Consider the following 21,860-nt stretch of genomic DNA (forward strand, 5'->3'; position numbering starts at 1 on the left):
CATTACGAGAAACAGGGGGAAATGTTCTTCCTCACAACCTGCATTCCTAAGAATTTAAGAGTCTTCCTCTTAAATCTCCTGAAGGATAACTCACAACTAGACTCTCCTGCTGATTACTGGCTTCTTTGCTATTTGTTAACAGAACAATGGCTCTATCTCTGAATTTGATCCAGCATAGGGTATCTCTTACCTTTGAAAAATATGTAGAAGAGTCTCTTGGCAAGACATGATGATGCAGATAAAGAGAGAGAGAGAGATCTGTGGGGAGATAGATATAGACAGGGCTTTTATGTAGCAAAATCCCAGCAGCTCATTTGCATTTTAGGCCACACCCCTTGATGCCAAGCTAGCCAGAACTGCATTCCTGTTCACAAAAAGCCCCGGATATAGATAGATACAGATATAGATATAAAGATATATAGAGATGATATAAAACGTGAGTATCATGATATAAGCATACAGTTGTTAGACCACGTATTTTATTATAAATTCTGTTTAAAAGTAATAATATTTACATCAGTGCTTTTCCTATTAATGCCTCACTCCCTTTCCCCATTTCTTGAATGCAACATGCTTTTTTTCTCTCCTTTCCAATCAATTCGGAGCATTTGATAAGTGCCTGCTATCTGACTTTAGTTATAAAAACCAGTTCATTGGAACCTTGACTTTCCCCCGAATTCTAGAGAATAATTTATTGTAACCTTGACATATCCTCCCATATGCATAGATGCATTTACTGCCCAGAGACCCTCATTCATTGTAACTTATTTATTTGCTTTTTTTACAAATATTTGTTCTTGTCAGTTGTGCGCTGATTAATGTTCTGAAGCATTCCAAGTTGAAAGATTAAAGAAGTGGCATGTTCTAATTTAGATTTCTGAAGTCCACTCTTACCACAGGACTAATTATTGCTAATCCAAGAAACTATTTACTTGAGTTTTGATTCAATTCTTCAGTTCTTGCCTTTGCAAAATAATAAGCATAAATTATAAAATGGCCCCAAAAGCTTTCAGTACATCCTGGGAAGTTTTTCTATTATTCCATACAGGAGCCATGGAATAGGAGATGCAAAGTTGGTTTTAAAACCACTAAAATTGGACAGAAGTACTCACATTTCTTACAGAAGATATAAAAATCTACAACTGTCTTCTAATGTATGGAAGCAATATGGGGAAGGTAAAGTATCCATCTTTTTCTGAGACAAGACATGCAGTCTAAATGCCCAGAGCTGAGAACACTTCTATAAATTGTGGCTTTATATCTTGTTATACAATTTAAGATTTATTTGCCTGTGGCTTCTAATATTACAGGGGAAATCCTCAGGTTTGTTTAAACTAGCTCTGTTCTTCTTGAGTGGGAACAAAAGTGTTGTGACCTAAGGGGACTGAGTACCTCTAAATTCTGCCCCTGGCAATCTGGTAATCATGAATGCAGAGAAGGGATTTGACAAAAATCAGCCCAGAGCCCCAATGGAAGGGCTCTTTTCTACCATTATGGTGATAGAAGAGTAGCTTTGGAACCAAATCTTTGTCTTTTTTTCTGTTGGTGAGTGGGCATGCTCATGACTGTGGTGCATGTGCTGGTTACATCTAAAGTAGATTACTGTAATTCTCTCTACATGCTACATGGAAAAGTGCCCTTGAAAAGTGTTTGGGAACTTTGATTGATACAGAATGTTGCAGCTAGGATGTTGAGTGGAGTGGATTAAGGATGGGCATGAACTGGGAAAATATAATTTAGTTAATTTAGTTAATGGTTTGTGGAATGCATAGTTTGCGAACCATTGACCATCGCGAACATTTTAATGCTAAATGAATCCATTTGGTTTGTGAGATTGATGACACAGTAGAATCCCCCCCAGTATTCTAGAGACACCAAACTTGCAGGGAATCTTTGGCTGACTCTCCTCTACTGGCTCTCCAAGTTTGGTGAAGACTGGATTTATGGGTCTTAGTTACATCCACCCAAAGAAAGTGACCCATCCTCCATTTTTCCAGGAGGCAAAAAACCAGCAAAAACATGAGGGCAGTAGAAGCCCAGCAGAACAGAATCAAAATCCCCAAGAAGCTCTGCAGTAAAAACTGAATTGGGGGGGGGGCATTTTTGCAAGCCCAGAAGAACCAATGCAATGTGCCCAGCAGAACTAGTGCCACTGCAAACCCAACAGGGGAAAATGCCAGGCACAGGTTCAAAAGTTTAAAGGAATGACCCTCTGCAAGCTAAACTCACCAAACATACAGGAAACCTTACCCTGAGACTTACTTCTCTACAATCTCTCCAAATTGGACATAGATTACATTTCTGGAGCCCCAGTTATGGACACATAAAAGAGGTCTCCCCAGTGGTCTCTCTGGAAAAGACAGCTGCAGTTACAGCAAGGGTAGAATTCTAGCAGGAGATCCTTTGCATATTAGGCCACACACCCCTGATGTAGCCAATCCTCCAGGAGCTTACAAAAAAGAGTCTTGTAAGGTCTTGAAGGATTGGCTACATCAGGGGTGTGTGGCCTAATATGCAAAGAAGCGCCTACTAGAATTCTACCCCTAAGTTACAGGATTCTATGGAATGACTCAGAAACAAGCCAGTGAGATCAAACTCTCAGGGAAACTTCACCTGGGAAGACACCCCCCGTGTCATGGGTGCTGGGGGCCCTGCAGAAGAAGCCGAGCCTGCTGAAGAAACTGTGCCCCTGCCACCTGCACCAGTGCCCCTGCCCCCTGCTGGAGAAGATCCAAGCCCCCCTGCCTCGCCCTCTCGGGTGGCTCATGTGCGTGACCGCCTTCATCAGGACCTCAGGGATCGGAGGAGGGCAGCACGCTCATGAGCAAGACGCTCCCTGAGCCCTGAGTTTTGAAAGGATTCTGGCCCTTCTAGGAGTGAGGGTGCTTGAGTCTCAGCAGGATCCTGGCTGCCCTCTGAGTCAGCAATTAGCCCAAATGGGCAACAGACAGCAGAGGGCTATATAGCTGTGGGCTTTGAGAGAAGGCTTTGTGGAAGCAACTAGTCACTTACCTGATGTTCTAGCATCCACTTCGGCTTCTGGACCCCCTGACTTCGGCTTCTGAACCTCTGACCTACGATACCTGGACTGTGATTTGGTTTTGGTGCTTTGAACCCTCCTTGCTACTCAGCTACAGACCTTGGACTGCCCCTGGACTTCGCCTGGCCTGGCCCCAGCCCATGACAGCCCGCCCCAGCCAGACAGTGGAAGCAAGGCAAGTATCCCCCTATGCCCAGACACTCTGAAGTCTCCAAAGGTGGACAGAAAGGCAAACATGACAACAGACTTCTAACAGGGGCTCACCAAAGTTATTCCATTGCAGCTTGGTGGGCACCACAACCCCATCAGTCCAGTGGAAATCAGAGTATTTCCTCTAAAGTGATTAGTGATGCAACAACAGAACGGCAGACATAACAAGATTTCTGACAGGGGCTCCCAACAGTTTGGCAGGCACTCCAATCCCATCAAACAAGAAAGGGAGTGTGCTCACAATTCTCACAGCCTCTCTCCCCCAAGGGCTGAAACAGCCCACAACGATTTTTCTACTGTGCAGAGGAAAATAAACTCCTGTTGGGCTGGCTGGGTCACCCACAATACTCCAAAGGGAGGTTTGGAAGGAAAAAAAGATAGACATGACCAGGGGTTTTTTTTTATTTTTTTCTAGCAGGAACACACAGGAACACAGTTCTGGCTGACTTAGTGTAAGGGGTGTGGCCTAATATGCAAATGAGTTTGTGCTAGGCTTTTTCTATTAAAAAAGCCCTATATGAAATGAAGGTGATGTCAGTGGTATGGCCTAATATGCAAATGAGTTTGTGCTGGGCTTTTCTGCAAAAAAACAGAGCTCTGGACATGACAAGACTTCTGACAAGGCTCCCCAAAGTTACCCTATGACAGGTTGGCAGGCACCCTAACCCCACCAGACCAATGGAAATTAGAGTGTTCCATTTCATGTGATTAGTGGTAAAAACTGTCTTGCATAAAAAAAGAAAGACAGTACAGTTTCTTGACCAACCAAGTGTTTATGGGTTGAAGTGTTGAAGTATGTTCATACAGTGTAATAATGCACGCGGACTATCACAAGTATGTTCCTATGTAATAGTAGTGTTTCTAAGGTTGCTTCTATATTGGATGTTAGGACTGGCTCCTCTACAATCTCTCCAAATTGGGGGTGGGTTACATTTCTGGGGTCCCAATTATGGACCCCCAAAATATGTCTCCTGCATTTATATCTTCCCATCCCTCCTGAGTGTGAACACCTCATTGTACAGCGAGAGTGAAAGTGGGTGTGAAGGGTGCTCATTGTGGGACGAAGAAGTCCTCTACCCTGTTAGTACCACAGGCCCCTGCCCCTAGGTATTAAACCCATCCCAGCCCTAGCAAGGCATCACCAGGGTCTCAGAGCCTTCTTCCCCTGATCTATTCCTGGCCCTGCGACTTTCCACAGAAGCAAAACAGTTATTAACACTCTCTGGAAAGCAAGACTCTGACAGCAGTGATTCAGAGGGTGGGGGAAAGCATCCTCTTAGGCTTCCCAATCCCCAGGTCCCAGCGGGGGATTCCCCAGTTTTACAAACTTCCCTCTGCCCCCAGCCAGCTGGCTGGCGGGCGAAGCCTCTCTCCCACACCCACCATGTACCTCTAGATCTGGGGCAGGACCTGCAAACAGGTCCAGTTTTAAAATGTGTGTGTGCCTTTAAATTGGAGCAGGAAGTACTTCATGGGGAAGGGTTAGCAACAGCAGATTTCTGAGTCAGCCCCTCTGTTTGTTTTGCTTTCATTTTGGACAAGTGAGTGTGTGTGTAAAAGAGCAGCGTAGCCCCTGTACTTTCCAGACCTGGTTGTGGAGGCACCAGAGACTCCTGCTTTGTTCTACTGCTTCAGACCAACACGGCTGCCCACTTGCATCAGAGACAGTTAAACGTGTGTGTGAGTGAGAGAGAGAAAGCAGGGGGAGGGGAGGGAACTCTATTATTCCCTATGGAGACTTATTTTCATAGGAAATAATGGAGAATTGATCTGCGGGTATCTTGGGCCCTGGGGGGGGCTGTTTTTTGAGGTAGAGGCACCAGATTTGGAGCATAGCATCCAGTATCTCTCCCCAAAATACCCCCCAAGTTTCAAAAAGATTGGACCAGGGGGTCCAATTCTATGAGCCCCAAAAGAAGGTGCCCCTATACTTCATTATTTCCTATGGAGGGAAGGGATTTAAAAGATGTGCAGTCCCTTTAAATGTGATGGCCAGAACTCCCTTGAAGTTCAATTATGCTTGTCACAACCTTGCTCCTGGCTCTGCCCCCAATGTCTCCTTGCTCCACCCCCAAAGTCTCTAGATACTTCTTGAATTGGACTTGGCAACCCTACATCCTCTCCTTCCACATTCCAAACTCCCTGTTTCTGCTCCCACCTCAAGTACATCCCTCCCAGCCTAGTGTCTACAAACCAGCCAAAATTTGTTATGAGCATTTCTTCATGAGCCAGTTCATGCTCATACCTCGAGTGGATCATAGAGACCATATCACTCCAGTATTGGATCATCTGCACTGGCTCACACTCTATTTCCAGGCACAATTCAAGTGCTGGTGTTGACCTGTACTGGGACCAGCTTGTCTGAAAAAAGCACTCCATTCCATTTGGAACCTACTCATTTGCTAGAGTCATCTCCAAAGGCCCTGCTTCTGGTGACCCCACCTCCTCAGTTATGGCACCAAAACACAGGAACACTCTCCCCCAGAGAAACTCATCTGTCTCCTTCTGCTGCCATCTTCTGCCAATGGTGAAGACTTTTTGTTTCTTTAGCCATTCCCTCAGTATCCTTCCTTCCTGCCCTGTTCTTGATAGTTTTATGCACGTGTATTGAATTGTATGCGTATTAGCTTAGATGTAATTGATAGAATGAATATATAAATTGTTTTGTTTTATTGGTTTTTAAGATGTGTTTTTATTATGTGTGTTTTTCATCTGTTAGCCACGACATCCTGATAAAAGCAGAAAGGTGGGGTATTAATTTTGTAAACAAATAAATACATTTAATTCTTTCCACATTTTTCAGATAATGAGACTTCATTCTGAAAATGCATCAGAGTGGGGAAGAAGAAAAATGCTTGAAGCAGAAAATCAAGATTTGGATAGGGAGAACCAAAGACTGAAGACCCATGTGAAAGATCTTCAAGATCTCCTTGACAGAAAACTGTCTGCAATTAATTTGTGTAGTGATCTCCAGGTGTCACAAACTGAACTCCTGGAGAAAAATAAGGTATGATTCTTTTCTAGCATAACATACCTATTTCACAAAAATGGTTTAAATTTATCACAGTTTTGTATTAATTCCAAGTGCTATGTTCTTTTTGGTCTAAATAATTGGTTATACAGTTATATTTGTGTTTTAATATGATTTTAGAGTACGCTAATGGAATGAATGAATTCTTGTCTCTCATTGTGTCAGCCCCTCCCAGCTATTGCTTTTCATTAACTGAAATCAGAAATTGAGGCATCAGAATGGTTCTCAGCTCAGAAGAATCAACAAGTTTGTTTCCAAAATGCAGCAAATTTGTGTTTGAATATGGAACATTATTTTTCCAGATTACAGAAGGGCACTGTCTTGGTCAGATCCTGATTAATACATTTCAAAATAAACATGAATATGTGCAGTTTTGAGCTATACTCATTTGCACCACTAGCCACACCTATGGATCTGTGTATCCTTGCAATAACATTTGTAAAATATGCTAGCAGGGGCTGGTAACATACCTCCTTGGTTTATAGATTTCAAAAGAACCATAAAGGAAGGAAGGCTTCCTACCCCTCAACATCAGAAAAACTTGAAATATTTCGTAACAAATTAGAAAAATCAGATATGCATCAGGCAGGCACAAAATAAGAAGATCTTTTCAGACAGGAGTTACTCCAAGCAGAGGTAAATCAGAGCAGGAGCAGCCAAAACAGCAGCAGCACTCCAAAAGATCTAGACATGTCTCTCAGATAAATATCTAAAACAATAGAGCTGCTAGATTTAGTTAATTTATAGGTGTGACCTTCCAATGTTCCATCCTTGCCAAAGTGACTTTAATAATATTTTTCATAGGCAGCAGTGATGAACACTAGAGTAACCTGAGCATGCTTGGGATATAGGCTTCCCAAACCTCCTGCCCTGATGGGGGACCCCAGAATTAGCCCCCTTCTCCCCCGCTTTCCAAAAATCTTGAAGCAGGGTGGGGGGTATGGTGTCTGGGAGTGATTCCGTTGTGAGCAGTTACTTAAGGTGGAGAGCTCAGTTCCTCTGCACGAGAAGAGCCAAGCTGAGTCCAGGAACACCTTAAGAGACCACCAAGATTTTTAGGGTTATAAACAGTTTTCAAGATTCAAAGCCCCCTTCATCTGATCTTCTGAAGGGAACTTTGGTTGCAGTCACGCACACAAAGGTAGGAGGGCCTCCTGGAGTGGGGCAGGGGGGGAGTGGTAAGTTAACTGCATACTGCCTAGCCCTTGTAGGATTGCCCGCCCCCGCGCTTTCTGGCTCCTCTCTTTCCCTTCCCAATCCCAGCGTTTACACAGAGAACCTGCTGGGATCAATTTGCAGCCGTTTTGCATTCCACAGGCTTCCGTCATCCCACTTCTTCATAATCTTCTTCTTTTTGCACATTTACTTGGAAGCAAATCCCAGTGTTTCAGCTGAGCTTACTCCCTACTAGGCGCAAGAAAGATCGCAGTGCCTCTGTTTCCTGCTGAAGAGAGCTGCCCCAACCTTGTGCACGCTGATTTGGGAGCGCTCTTTGAAGTAGGCATGCTGAATTAAGGCTGCTGTTCTAAGAAAAGGGGGGGGGGAATGTCTGCTTGCCACTCCATTATTCCCTATGAAGATCAATTCCCATAGAATAATGGATAATTGATCTGTGGGTATCAGGGCTTTGGGGGGCTGTTTTTTGAGATTGAGGCACCAAATTTGTATCATAGCATCCAGTCCCTCTTCCCAAAATACCTCCCAAGTTTCAAAATGATTGGACCAGGGGGTCCAATTCTACGACCCCAAAAGAAGGTGCCCCTATCTTTCATTATTTCCAAAGGAGGGAAGGCATTTAAAAGGTGTGCAGTTCCTTTAAATATGATGGCAAGAACTTCCTTTGGAGTTCAAATATGCTTATCACGCCCTTGCTGCTGGCTCCACCCCAATGTCTCCTGGCTCAACCCCCAAAGTCCCCAGATATTTCTTAAATTGGACTTGGCAACCCTATAGGGATATGAAGTCAGATGATAATTTAAAACTTATCTAAATCTCATTTGTTTTGTCAGGGGTTTTTTTTTGTAGCAAGAACTCCTTTGTATATTAGACCACACAACCCTGATGTAGCCAATCCTCCTGACATTTACAGTAGGCCCTGTACTGAGAGTCCTATAAACTCTTGGAGGATTGGCTACATCAGGGGTGTGTGGCCTAGTATGCAAAGGAGCTCCTGCTAAAAAAAACAAACCCTGAATATATTCGATAGAAATCACAGTAACAGTTTCCTAAATTCAGTCAGCTCACCATTATTCTCACACTTTCTGTCTGCTTTCAGTTTCCTAGGCAGTGGGTGGGGGAAGCATTGCAGTAGGAGAGAATGACTCAGAGTCAGCAAGCGCGTGCCTCATTGGAACGTCATCAACCAGAAGAGGTTGCTGTTGTTACCATTCAGTCAATCAGTCAATCAATCAATCATTTGTTATGGTCATGGACCAGCAGAATAAACCATACATTGATGTTATTACTGAACAGGATAATCTTGCTTGGCATTTCTGTGTGAAATGTTTCTTTTTTCTACCAATCACTGTGCCACTTTAATAACTTCAAGAGGGCTTTCAGGTTCTACATAACCATGCACTTCTTTACTTGTGCAATTTTATGCTCCCAAGGTGTGCCTGCTAGGTAAGGGCAAAGCTTGCTTGTACATGCTGACAGAGCTGTGTCCATTAAGTATGTGTGTGCATAGTAAAGCTGTAATGTACTGAGTTATGAGACTTGTAGAAGGCAACATGCTTTATTGGCAAGTACATCACAAAGGGAACATGGAGGGGCCGGGTCCCCGATTATATACATCTCCCAGAACAACCCTCTTTCCTGGCCAGGTCCAATCCTGGCCAGTTAAACTTCCCACCACAGATCTTCATAGGTGGAGGGTATTTACGTCCTTACATCCGGTGACCTGTGGTCTCCCACTGGTCACCTCTGCACGCGCACATATGCGCTGTGTTGTGAATTCATGGATCGAATTGCAAGACACAACAAAAACAGAAGCGTCTATTCCTTGCACTCCCATTGATATGTTGGGAGTCTACCCTTCAGGGGACAACAGACACAAATTCATTTTCTGACAGACAGGGATACATAGACAGAGAAGATAGATGTACATACCCATGCTCTGCTGCCCAAGAAATTGGGAGTCTACCCTTCAGGGGACAACAGACACAAATTCATTTTTTGACAGACAGGGATACATAGACAGAGAAGATAGATGTACATACCCATGCTCTGCTGCCCAAGAAATAGGCAGTGCACCTGCACAGAAGGGAATAGTATTTCATTTGCAGTAGCTGGCAGGCAGGAATGTATGGGTGAAAAGGAATAAAGACAAGGAGCATGGTGGATTTAGCAGTCTCTCACACTGTTTCCATTTTTGTTTAAAAAAAGACCTACTTCCCCAACCACATCCAATTGAGAATCTCAGGAAAAGAGGAAAAGTTCAGATGTTAGCTTACACTTTAGTGTTGCTGCTCTGAGGATACTTAGCAGAGAATTCCTCCCTTGGTGAGGAATTCAAGCCCTGAGTAGTTCATCCCAGCTGGAAGGGAGGTGGGGAATTACAGCAGAAATGTGTTTCTAGAGAAACCCATAGAAGCAAATAAAAAAGGGGGGAAAGAAATCCAGGATAACTTCAATGAAAATAAATAAAAATACTAAAGAACAAATGAACCCAAAATACTTTATTAAGATGTCTGTGCAACCCGCCCCCCCCCCCCACACACACACATAGTGCAAACATGCATCTTCAAATTTTTCTTAGAAAAACTTTGAGGAAACCATATGGTCACAGTTCTCTTGATCATAAACATATTGACTTTGGAGCAGATAGGAAGGTAAAATTATATTTGAATTGGGATCAACTGTGTTTTTCTCCATAGAGAGACTTCAGTTACATGAGACTCTCAGTCCATGCTGACAACAAATATGGGCACTTTTTCATAAGGCCTTTATCTTGACCCTCTTACTATGACAGAATAATACATTATTGCTTTTCCATCTTTCCATCTACAGTTCTGTGACTAATATATATTATATTTCCCTTCAATTCTACTGCCAAGTTTTTCAGACAGCTGCCTTGATTATATGAAAGATGTGTATCAAATCTAATCTTCACTGTACTTGAAACTTTAAAAAAATGCCACTGTGTGATTTTTCATCCAAATGTATTGTAAAAGTAGGGATTTACTGTATTTTACTGAAAACACGACTATATTCTACTATAAATATAAAACATGGGAATCAAGATGCTTTCTATGGCCCATGCAAGTTTTATGAACTTACCTTTAAATTCTCCTTTGACAGGTTGAAATTATGCTTGGGTAGGAAGTACGGATGCCAGATCCCTGATGGGGGTGGGGTCTTCTGCTGCCTGGCAGTAGGAGAAATTCCACCCCCCGCCCCCCGGACAAACACCAAAATTAACCTGATGTGCCTACATGACCTGGAAGTGATATAAACATGTCAGGGACATTGGAGACAACACTCTGGATTTTGGGCAAAAAATCTATGGTAGAAGCTAATTCTACCTGTCCCTGACAAGCCTATGTCACCTCTGGGTCATGTAGGTACATCACTGAAATGCTGGGCATTCCTTCCTGCTCTCAGTAAGTGCCAACCTCCCACCCCATCCCCATCTGCTTGGAGGGACCTGGCAACCCTAGTAGAAAGGAAATATATTATATAAATGAAGAGTCATTTCTATGTTCAAAAATGTACCTCAAAATGATATTTGCAGACATGGTGTTACACCTCAAACAACTTTTTATTGGGGAATATTAATATTTCTTAGCTCAATATGGTAGGCCTACAAGAGGTTAGGTGTACAGGATCTATGTCTATGTCTATGGAGATAGACCACTGAAAATCCTTTGGTTAATAATGGATTTTATTATAGGCATAGGGTTTCAAATAGTTCCATCTCAATCAAACAATTTCAAGCATACAAGAGGAATACAAGAGTTTAGCTGAATAAGTAGGATGGGGAAGGTGATACAATGCCTATATCTTCCAGGGTAGACTCAGTCAGAGGAAATGCAAGGCATCTGGAGGGAGATTTCTCTTGAGAAGAGGGAGGGTAAGGGTAGGAAGGGGGTGGAGGAAGGAGAGGATGAAGGGATTCCCTTTTTCCTTCCTTTTTTCTTCTTCTTCAACCATCTAACCTGACAGGTAGGGTTGCCTGTTTTCTAGGGTAAATTACGTCACATCACTCAATTAACCTACCCAATGAGGGGGCAGAGTGTCACAACAATGGAAAATCGGGGTGTCATATGTGTAATATCCAATCAGAGACCATTCGTATCATAGATCCATATCCCAACATAGGAATTTTAATTACACTGGCCAAATGACTTTATGGCCTTGTTTTCCCCAAAACTGGTTCCTTTGAAGCTCCGCAAAAATGATAGATTTCTCTCTTAGTGTCAAACATGGATGGGTATCCATCAGGTGGTCAGGGAACTGGTTGACTTTGATGGCCTTAGCAGTTAATTAAAGAAAAATAGAAACTTTGTTAAGAGTCAAAATTGTGATTACAGGTTATACCACACATTCACAACAAGATGAGTACTTAGCCTCTAACCTTCCTGTTTCTGTTGTGTTGCCCTGAGGAATAACAGACAAGCCATTTATTTGTGTTGGAGGTTTCCTGGGTCATTCTTATTTCTTTAACAGGACTTTAAAGGTTGCCAAAAGAGTGGAGGAATTTTTATAGCTGTGCCCACATTTGTCCCTCTCTGAGCCCAAAACATTTTCATTCCCAGGAGCAGAAAGATGGACGCTTCTCAACCTTTCAGCTGGCCACATGTTGTTCTGGCTTGTGAATCAGAACCACATTACAGACCTGCTTTGGGTCAAGAAGGAACTGGATTTGTCTCCCTTATGTGCAAGAAAGACCATTCCAATTCAAATGGGCATTGCTGTATCAAATTAATATTCTAGGGTTACATTGCAATATCACATTCCAGGGGTGTATGGCTTGGGAATAAGTACAGGGGTGTCTTCCTGAATATCAATGGCACTCCTTAGATTATCTCTGAATTCATATATTGTTTGCTAGATTGTATTATTTTGTTATTCTTGATATGAATTAACTTTAGTTTTCGTTTAAGTAAGTGGTTGAAGAAATAATATGCCTAGGATAAGATTTATTGGTCTTTAGTTAAACTGCTCCTTTAGGGAAGGACGGTGGCTCAGTGGTAGAGCATCTGCTTGGGAAGCAGAAGGTCCCAAGTTCAATCCGTGGCATCTCCAAAAAAGGGTCCAGGCAAATAGGTGTGAAAAACCTCAGCTTGAGACCCTGGAGAGCCGCTGCCAGTCTGAGAAGACAATACTGACTTTGATGGACCAAAGGTCTGATTCAGTATAAGGCAGCTTCATATGTTCATATGCTGTCTAATGATCTAACTAACCAGCTTACTTATTACATTTTTCTTCACTCAAACCTTCTTCCATGGGGGACTAGGACTGTGTACATGATTGCCTCACCTCCCTTTTACACTTGCATAAAACTTTTACAATAGGTTATGTTGAGCAAGAATGACAGACTCAGAGTTGCCTAGCAAGTTTAATAGTTAGCAGGGATTTGAACCAAGATCTTCCCACTATTAGGGTCCAGAATGACAAGACTGAGATCACATATCTTATTCCATCTGTAGCATACAAACTGAAGTTTCAGAGGGTGGGCATGTTGGTCTGTGATGGAACAGCTAGATTCCAACAAGATTTTGGGGGTATAAGCTTGTGAGAGGCATACCTCCCTTCATGAGACACAGATTGCAGATTCTTGTTGCTCCAAATTGCCTCATGGGCTTGCAGGTTAGGGAGAAAGGGTTTAACTTTTCAGCTGCAACTCAGTCCCCTGCTCTACTATTAGCATTTTAATGGAGAATATACACATTAAAGGAAACATTTTTCTTATTTAAAATGCTTATAACATGGTGAGAGAGACAGTGTCAAATAATGAAATTAACTGGATGGTTTTGAGTTTGAAATTACACCCCATTGACCCTTTTTTACTCCCACGGACCATTGTCAGACATTTCAGAAGAGTCAGATATTTCTTTATTTTTTTCCATTAAGATATTAAAAAGATAGAGGTGGAAGAGAACTAATTTAAAGTGTGGTACACAAGTGACATATACTTAGAAAACAAATAGATAAACTACAATTAAATTTTAATTTTCAAACATTTGGACAAATGGGTAACAAATTCATCCACTAGTAGTTATACAAAATGCAAAACAAGATTTTAGTCCAGTGGCACCTTTAAGATCTACAAAGTGTTATTCTGGATATAAGGTTTCATAAGCACACAAAGAGAATAAAACTGTGTTGGTCTTAAAGGTGCCATCTGACTCAAAATTGATTCTGTTTTAAACCAACGTGGCTATCTATCTGAATATTAAATGCAAGTATAAATAATTGTCCAGTACTTTATATTTTCTCTCTTGAGTGTTTATGTTTAGGCTAGTTATGGGAAACTATAGAATGATAATTTTTAATGGTTGAATGAACTTTTTAGAATACCTATTTCAAAAATTCAGAAAAAAGGTTCATTTTAGGATGGCCCCATCACATTTACATTTAAATCTTCTGAAATATACACATAAAATATTTTAATTTTAAAAGTCTTTGAGGAAGACTGAGATTGTACTTTATAAAGGGCATTCATATTCTAGTGACTGGGGCATGGATATTCAGAAAGACACTGAGGGCATTCTGATCATTATTATAGTCTGTTGAAAACATTAAATCTATGTTTATCTGTCACATTTTGACATTTCTTGGACATAATAAGTATAATTGCCTATATTATACAAATGGCTTCTAAGTATAGATAAACCAGTATCAATCCAAAATCAGAGCAAATACTACAAGAAATGGTCATTTATTATCTTTCCCCCCCAATGTGTTTCTTTAATTCACTGTAGAGAGTCATTTAAACTTACAACCCTATATTCAACTAAGAGAATTGATACACTTCACAAATGTGAATGAAGTATGTATAGTGTATCCAGTTTCACCTGTGAAGTCTACATTTTTTCTATACAATTCCATTTCAGTTTTTAATCAGATTGTGCTAGTATGTGTTCTTGGAATATATTGACCTAAAGTACTGGTAGGTCAAATTTAAATTTTACAGTATCCACAAACTAATAGTATGCTGGAAGCAAAAGGAAGTTGTATTGAGTAAGAAAGGCAAGAGGAAAAAAATAAGAACAAGTGAGAAGAGGACAATCAAAAGCAATGCAGCAGGAGGTTAATGAACCAAAAATTATCTGGAAAGACTTGGAAGGCAAATATGGTAAACATGTTCTGTTGTATGATACAAAATTTACCAAGATAGCAAATGCCAAACATTTAAAAGAGCTGTTATTTGCTTGTGAACCTCCTCCCATCTTACTGTGGTCTTTCCACCCTCTGCCATTCTCTTTAAGGTCGGGCCACCCTGAGGCCTCAGAACAGGAAGGAGAGGGGTTATGCCACCTAAGTCCTCTTCCTTCCCAATACAAGTTTCCTTTGGGCTCCATCTATCTTGGCTGCCTCTACAATTCAGTCCTTCCTTTTCTTCTCAGCTGGGTGTGGTGCCTTCTCTTTTATAGGATTCCTTGGCCTCCCTCTTATCTGGCCTATATTCAGGACCCCTTCTACCAGCTCCACCTGGGAAGCTATAGAAGGAAAGGGGAACATTCTACATCTATTCCACTTGTTGCCTGTCTCCCTGACCTGCTCTTACTCAGGCTGTGCAAGGCTGCTTTTTAGTCCCTCCCAGCTTGGTCCTCCCTAAGTCCTGGTCTGGCCTGGCCTTCTGAACTTGCACTTCCCTGCTCCTGCCTGACTCCTGGCTTTGTCTTCAGATGTACTGGAGTGATCTGCCTCTGGGCTACATCCCTCACCCTACCTTCCTTGCATGGGTGAGTCAAGTCCCTGGCTGTACTCAGCTCCGGCAGCCAGGACAGGGTCAAGTTGAGGCCAGGGGTCAGCTCCCAACATCAGCCCTCAGGGGTTATTGGTTGTAACAAGTTCTTTAATCAAACAATCTGTGCATACATTCTTTATTACTGGGGAACAATTAGGATGGTGGAAGACAGGAGGGCCTGGCATGACTTTGTCTATGGGGTTGCAAAGAGTCAGACTCGACTGTGCGACTGAATAACAACAACAACTAGGAATCAGCAGATTTCCTAGGCCACTACCTTCTTACAGGAAACAACAACATTCCAAACAGATTTTGTGTATCTTAATTCACATTTGGCTCATAAACGCATTTTTGTCTTCCCTTAGTCTGTTTATTTTTCTTATGATTTTTTTCAGGAATTCTTTGGTGTGATGAAAAATATATGTGATAAATTGCTCAACAAATAAACATGATGCACAATGTTAATATTTATAGGGTAACTAGAATATGCAATTAGTATTTAAAGAAAGATGCAGATTTGTTACTTGTAATCCTGACAAAATGGAGGTGGGAGAAAGTATTGAACCTTGGATTGAGGTGTGTCTGGATTGAGGTGTGTCTGGATGGGGTTGCATTTCCCCTAAACTAATAGGCCTGTTGCTCAGAGGTTCTGCTAGACTCCTCTTGGATAAGCAAGTGATAGTATACCAGCTACACCCCCTTCCTGGGTAAAATAGATCTTGCCATTTGCACAGCAGTAAAATGCTGTCACCCTACTATAGTCCTGTTCCTTTTGGCTGCAGCTGACATGGCTATCCCTCTGGAATTATTAACCTTAATGGTATGTATCTTCTGCAGGTTTCTCTCTAAAATTATATCAAATTAGAAGCAATTAAAATATTTGAAATCCTTTAAACTGTAATATATATGTAGATACATAAAGCCACACATTACAATATAATTTTATCACATTTGAGTTCCTTTTTTGTACAGCTGACTATCTGTTTTACCTGATGTAGCACATTTCAGTCTGTGCTACCTGTTGATGTAGCTCAGGAGACCCCAACATGACACCCATGGGCCATGACACCCATTGGCACCTTTCTTAGCTTCCACCATTTTTGTTTATAAATTTGGCAGGGCCAGGTGGGGCTTTTTGCCCACCAGAACTTATAATTAGCCGCTGGAGATCTGATTGGCTACACACTTTAAAAAAAACATGGCTTTAGCAGGATATGACACCAAAGATCTTCACCGATAGAGTGAAGCTAAACTGAGTCCGTGTAGAAATGTTTTAACAATATGTTCAGTTTAAAAGCATCCTATTAAGCAGAGTTTTGAGGAACTGTTGAACAGTTACTATTAGAGTAATGCATAACCTCACTATGCAACATTTGGTTTGTGGCATCATCTCCTTTGGCAGCCATTTTGTGGTTGCATCCATGATCCTGTTACAGAATTTCAAGGGTGCCTTCAGGCTTTAAAAGGCTGAAGACCTTGATGTAGCTTCTTGAACCAGAATGAAGCTCTAGTTTATGCTTTGTCTGCCTCGTATTCCCAACATAAACCCCTGTTGCAGACTAAGACAGAGCATCAAACCAAAGTAGTCTTTAGAAGCTTCCCCAGTCTCTCTTCTGGAATCTCTGGATCACATGCAGCTTCATTTCCCTACAACACTGAAGTCTTTAGGAGCATCACTCACTCACTGCTTGTGATAAAAGAGTCAGTTTGGTGTAGTGGTTAAGTGTGTGGATTCTAATCTGGGTGTTAAATACTGGGTTCGATACATGAAGAGATGTTCAGCTTAGTGATCAGCATTCTTTATTGTGATTACAGCATGGTAAACTGCAACTAAGACTGGCTAGCTGGGCCAACTGGGTCAACTGTATACAGTTCAAGTTCCCATGCTAATACACCATTGGATTATTTGAACCAGCAGAGAGCTAACAATTGGTCCAGGGGAGCAAAGACTAGGATCCTGCATCCCATTGTCACTGTGTACCTAAGCTCAATCCTAAAGGCTCCAATGAGTCAAGCAGGAACTAGCAAACCCTGTAACTGTAACATGGCTTCACATACATAACGCTGGGAGAACCTGGTTTGATTCCCTACTCCTTCACATGCACCTGCTGAGTGACCTTGGGACAGTCACAGTTCTGAAAGAGCTGCTTTCTCAAGAACATTTCTCAAAAGATTTCTCTTACCTACCACACGGTGTCTGTTGTGGGGAGGGGAAGAGCAGAGAGATTGTTGACCATTCTGATACATGGATTGAAGGGCAGGATATAAATCCAATCCCTTCTTCTTCTTTCTTGTTTTTGATAATAAGCCTACTTTGTGAAAAACATGTATAGCTAATAAATACAAGGTGACACATTCCTAACTTCAAATGTCTGTGTTCATTAGATTTAAACCATATAACCTGACTGGTTATATAGGTCAAGTCTGCTCATTCATGTTCATTCTGCAATCTGAAATATTTTAAAACCAGAAACATCCCAGACTTTTCTGTGTGTCTGAATTTTGATCAAGGAACTGCATAATATTACCTACTGATATTTAAGGATCAAGAACATAAGAGAAGCCATGTTGGATCAGGGCAATGGCCCATCCAGTCCAACACTCTGTGTCACACAGTGGCCAAAAAACCCAGGCACCATCAGGAGGTCCATCAGTGGGGCCAGGACACTAGAAGCCCTCCCATTGTGCCCCCCTCCAGCACCAAGAAATCCTATACATTTTTCCTTGTTCATTTGTTAGCTTCCTTTTCCTGTGATAGGTAAAATCTTTGTCTCCTAAGATTCCTGGTATTTCAATTTTTAAAAAATGCTGCAGTCATTTTGTGTTAGATTTCACAAATTTATGGCAAGCATAGCAAAAAAAAATCACTTCATTTTTCTGTGTGACAGCTGAAACCTCTTCTACAGATGACTCTGTCATTATGCACCGTCTGTTTCTTTACATTAATGGGTTGCAGTGTATGCAGGGAAAATTAATCTTGGGAGAGCCAACATTATTTCATGCTTCATTACATGAAATGCCTCCTAACTCTTTGATTATATATAAATTTGCCCCTAAAAAATCTCTGAAATCTAGCCTGTGATGTACCAACTAATGAATTCTCATTAGGAAAGATACAATTTCTCATTATTTTAATTTTTCATTACAAAAATTCTGTGAGGATGAAAGTTTTAACTACAGTTTCATTTGAGAGTTCACTTTAATGTATTTAAGTGAAATCGTACCCATAATTCTGATCTTTGATGTATTCTCAGTAATGGGTTTCATTCTTACAAGACCTTTACTAACAAATGTAAGATTTATAATATGCAAGCTACTGAACAGAAAAAAGCAAGGGTTTTTTTAAAAAAAAAATGGGATTCACATAATTTTAATAACAGACTGTATTTCAATACAAATTTGAAAAAAAAATGTGCATCTTTATCACAGTCTGGCAGTAAAGTGCACAGTCAAAAAGGAAAATATAACACACAAATACTCTTTACTCATTTAGGCTTCTAATGTAAAGGAACCTATCTTTTAAGAATCTCTTACCCTCCCAAGGATATTTTTGAGCCTGGGGATATTTTTGACCCCGAAGTCATGGGGAAAAAATTGTTTACCCATTTAAAGCTTTCTACAGGCACCAACCTCCTGTATGCTTTCTCCTCCATGAACTGGAGTGCCCTGAAGTCCCTCTCTCCCCTCCCCACTGCCTTTCTTTTTAAATGTTGAGTTTCATCAAAAGGGAAATTGAGTCAATATGGTCCCCAATCGACTTGGTTTAAAAATGAAACCACTATGCATAATCGTAATTTGATGTTCTGTTGACCCCAAAAATATTGGAGGGGGATGATTTTAGCACTGTGCCCATGTATAAATAGATGGGCCAACACCATTGTCACCATTTCATAGAAAGGTGGAGCAAACAGTGAATACGTTTTTCTCTCTCATAATTTGTATCTATATATATTTTTTGGCTTTGAGGCTTTACAACAGTTTTGGAATTGGGGGTTGCGATGACCCCAAGGGAAAGTAGTCTTTGCAACTTGAATTGTTGAGTATATAGTAGGAGCAGGTAAAAGCCCTGTGTTTGTGCTCTGCCAACCCCCCTTGGGGGTTGCAATGACCCCAAGGGAAAGTAGTCTTTACAACCTGAATTGTTGAGTATATAGTAGGAGCAGGTAAAAGCCCTTTGTTTGTGCTCTGCCAAAGCTTCCATCTTGCCCATAGCCTCATGGGAAAGCTCAAATTGAACTGAACTGCACTTTTCAAAATGGGGTCATTCCATACCCCATAGCAAGAAAGCAAGGACATGTCTGGAGGCATCCTCTGAACCTCACATTTTCCAGACTTGAAGGAGCCATTAAGCCTGGAACTCTAGACAATCCTTGGCCACCTGTTTTCTGAGTTAATTGCTTCCCTTTATCTGTTAAGTTTTGCAAACTTTGGAGTGATCTTTTCAACTTTACATATCTGGAGGGGAGTACTCTAGCTGACCCCAGATTCATCCTTTGTCCTTCAGATTTTCCAAACTTCTGATTTGATCGTCTCAACTTTACAGGGGGAAGTTACTCTAGGTCTCCAACCTTTTTGGCACCAGGGAATGGTTTTGTGGAAGGCAATTTTTCCACAGACTGGGGGGGGGGGGGGTGATGGTTTTGGGATGATACAATTGTGCACTTTATTTTGGTGTGGTGGTTAAGTGCGTGGACTCTTATCTGGGAGAACTGAATTTGATTCCCCACTCCTCCACTTGCAGCTGCTGAAATGGCTTTGGATCAGCCATAGCTCTCGCAGAGTTGTCCTTGAAAGGGCAGCTTCTGGGAGATCTCTCATTCCCACCTACCTCACAGGGTGTCTGTTGTTGGGGAAGGAGATAAAGGAGATTGTGAGCTGCTCTGAGATTCAGAATAGAGGGCAGGATATAAATCCAATGTCATCGTTTTATTATTACTACTACATTGTAATATATAATGAAATAATTATACAACTCACAGCCCGGTTACTAACAGGCCACGGACTGGTACCGGTCCACGGCCCAGGAGTTGGGAACCCCTGCTCTGGATGATCCATAGCTACCTGTGCCCTGAACTGTTCACCTTCAAATTTCCCAATCCTCTGAGGCACCTTCTCAACTTTACATGTTTGGTGTGTGTGGGTGGGTGGGTGGAAGGTTACAATGATTGCTTTCTTAAAATAAACAGTTTTATAGATTCCCAACTGTGTCTTCTGCTTTAAAAATGATAGGCAATTTGACTCCATTTACATTTTTGTAGGGTTTTAATGTTTTCAGTGAGGTGTACTTTTGACCCGAATTCCAAATTTCACTCTCCTTTGTCCTACATTTATGACAGAAGTTATTCTTGAGGCCTGATTTTTTTTTCGTGGTAGCTAATGCCATGACTGAGAAAGCTATCAGGTTTCCATTGCTTTTTGCTGTAATATGGGGTCACTTTGACCCCTATGCCAAAGTAGTATAGTTGGGTTTTTCCCCGTTGGGCAGGCTAAATGTTTTAGAGCAGTCTGAATAGCCCAGCTTAGCTAGGCAGGTTGGTCACAATCAGTATTTGATGGCAGATGATCAAGAATAATTGGGGAGGCAGGCAGTGGCAACCTCATCTGCTTCTGTCTTGCCTCAAACACTCTGCAGATAAGGCTGCCATGAGTCAATACTGACTCAATGGCACATTGTTCTTCTAAACATTACACATTGCTCAAAGCCACATAATTTATTCAACTCAGGTATCAATATTCAAAGCTGGAATAAATGCATGCTTTGTAATGTGCTGAATGAGCATTTTTCATGAAGTAAATGGGGTTGGTGACTGTACTGTTGCAGCAAATATGATTAAGGAAGCAGGACCAGATTAATATTTTGCTGTCACAGAACTTTTAAGTAGCAAAATCTCTCTCCTCCATTATCTTTCCCCATCAAAAGTTGATAGCTCTTGTCTGGAAGTTATCTTTAAGCATGCTTTTGTAACTTTGCAGTTGGGTTATTGTAATACATTGGTATACATTGGACTGCCCATGAATATATCTCAAAATTTGCAACTGATTCAAGATGCAGTAGCGTGATTATGCTTAGAAATTAACTGATGGGAACATATCTTGCCAATTTCAAATCAGTTACATTGGCTGACAGTTCGCTTCTGAGTTCAGTCTGGTTATGACCTTCAAAGATTTTCATGGCTTAATACACACATATGTAAAATATCTTCTCTTCCCATATGTCCCATGTGCCAACTATGGTCTTCGAGATGCCACCTACTGGTTTATTCCCATACTTCAGGTAGCACACCTGATAGACCAGATCATAGCTTCTACTCCATTGAATGGGCTACCTGAAGGGGATACTATGCCTAGATTTCAGAAAACACTGCAAAGCCATTTTATCTGGTAGTGCTTTTAATGACGTATAGAATGAAGGCATTGGGGGTGGGGTCTATTTAGCATTATTCTGTTTTGCATGTTGCAGTTTTGGATTTAAGTAACCACAGACTTAGCCACATTGAGAATCAGATATATTGATGTGACTTTCAGCTGATGTTGGGTTAAAGCACAGTGGAAAAATGCTTGGCCATTTTCTGCCTTTGTCTGTGACCATCCTTTGAAAACTGGGTGAAATTTTAAAAGAAAGGCACAGTTAACTATGCTAAGTAAAGAAGATACAGACAATCCTG

At 41.4% G+C, this 21,860-nt stretch overlaps 1 protein-coding gene across 1 annotated transcript in view; it reads left to right on the top strand.

Moving 5' to 3' along the window:
- LOC132575544 (coiled-coil domain-containing protein 102B-like) overlaps window positions 1-21,860 on the top strand; it is a 104,942-nt gene that overhangs the window by 25,460 nt on the left and 57,622 nt on the right. Inside the window, exon 4 of the mRNA XM_060244355.1 lies at window positions 6,054-6,257. Coding sequence (XP_060100338.1) covers window positions 6,054-6,257 — 204 coding nt within the window. The remainder of the gene's footprint in view (window positions 1-6,053; window positions 6,258-21,860) is intronic.

The sequence above is a fragment of the Heteronotia binoei genome, chromosome 7 (assembly GCF_032191835.1).
Source record: "Heteronotia binoei isolate CCM8104 ecotype False Entrance Well chromosome 7, APGP_CSIRO_Hbin_v1, whole genome shotgun sequence".
NCBI lineage: Eukaryota > Metazoa > Chordata > Lepidosauria > Squamata > Gekkonidae > Heteronotia > Heteronotia binoei.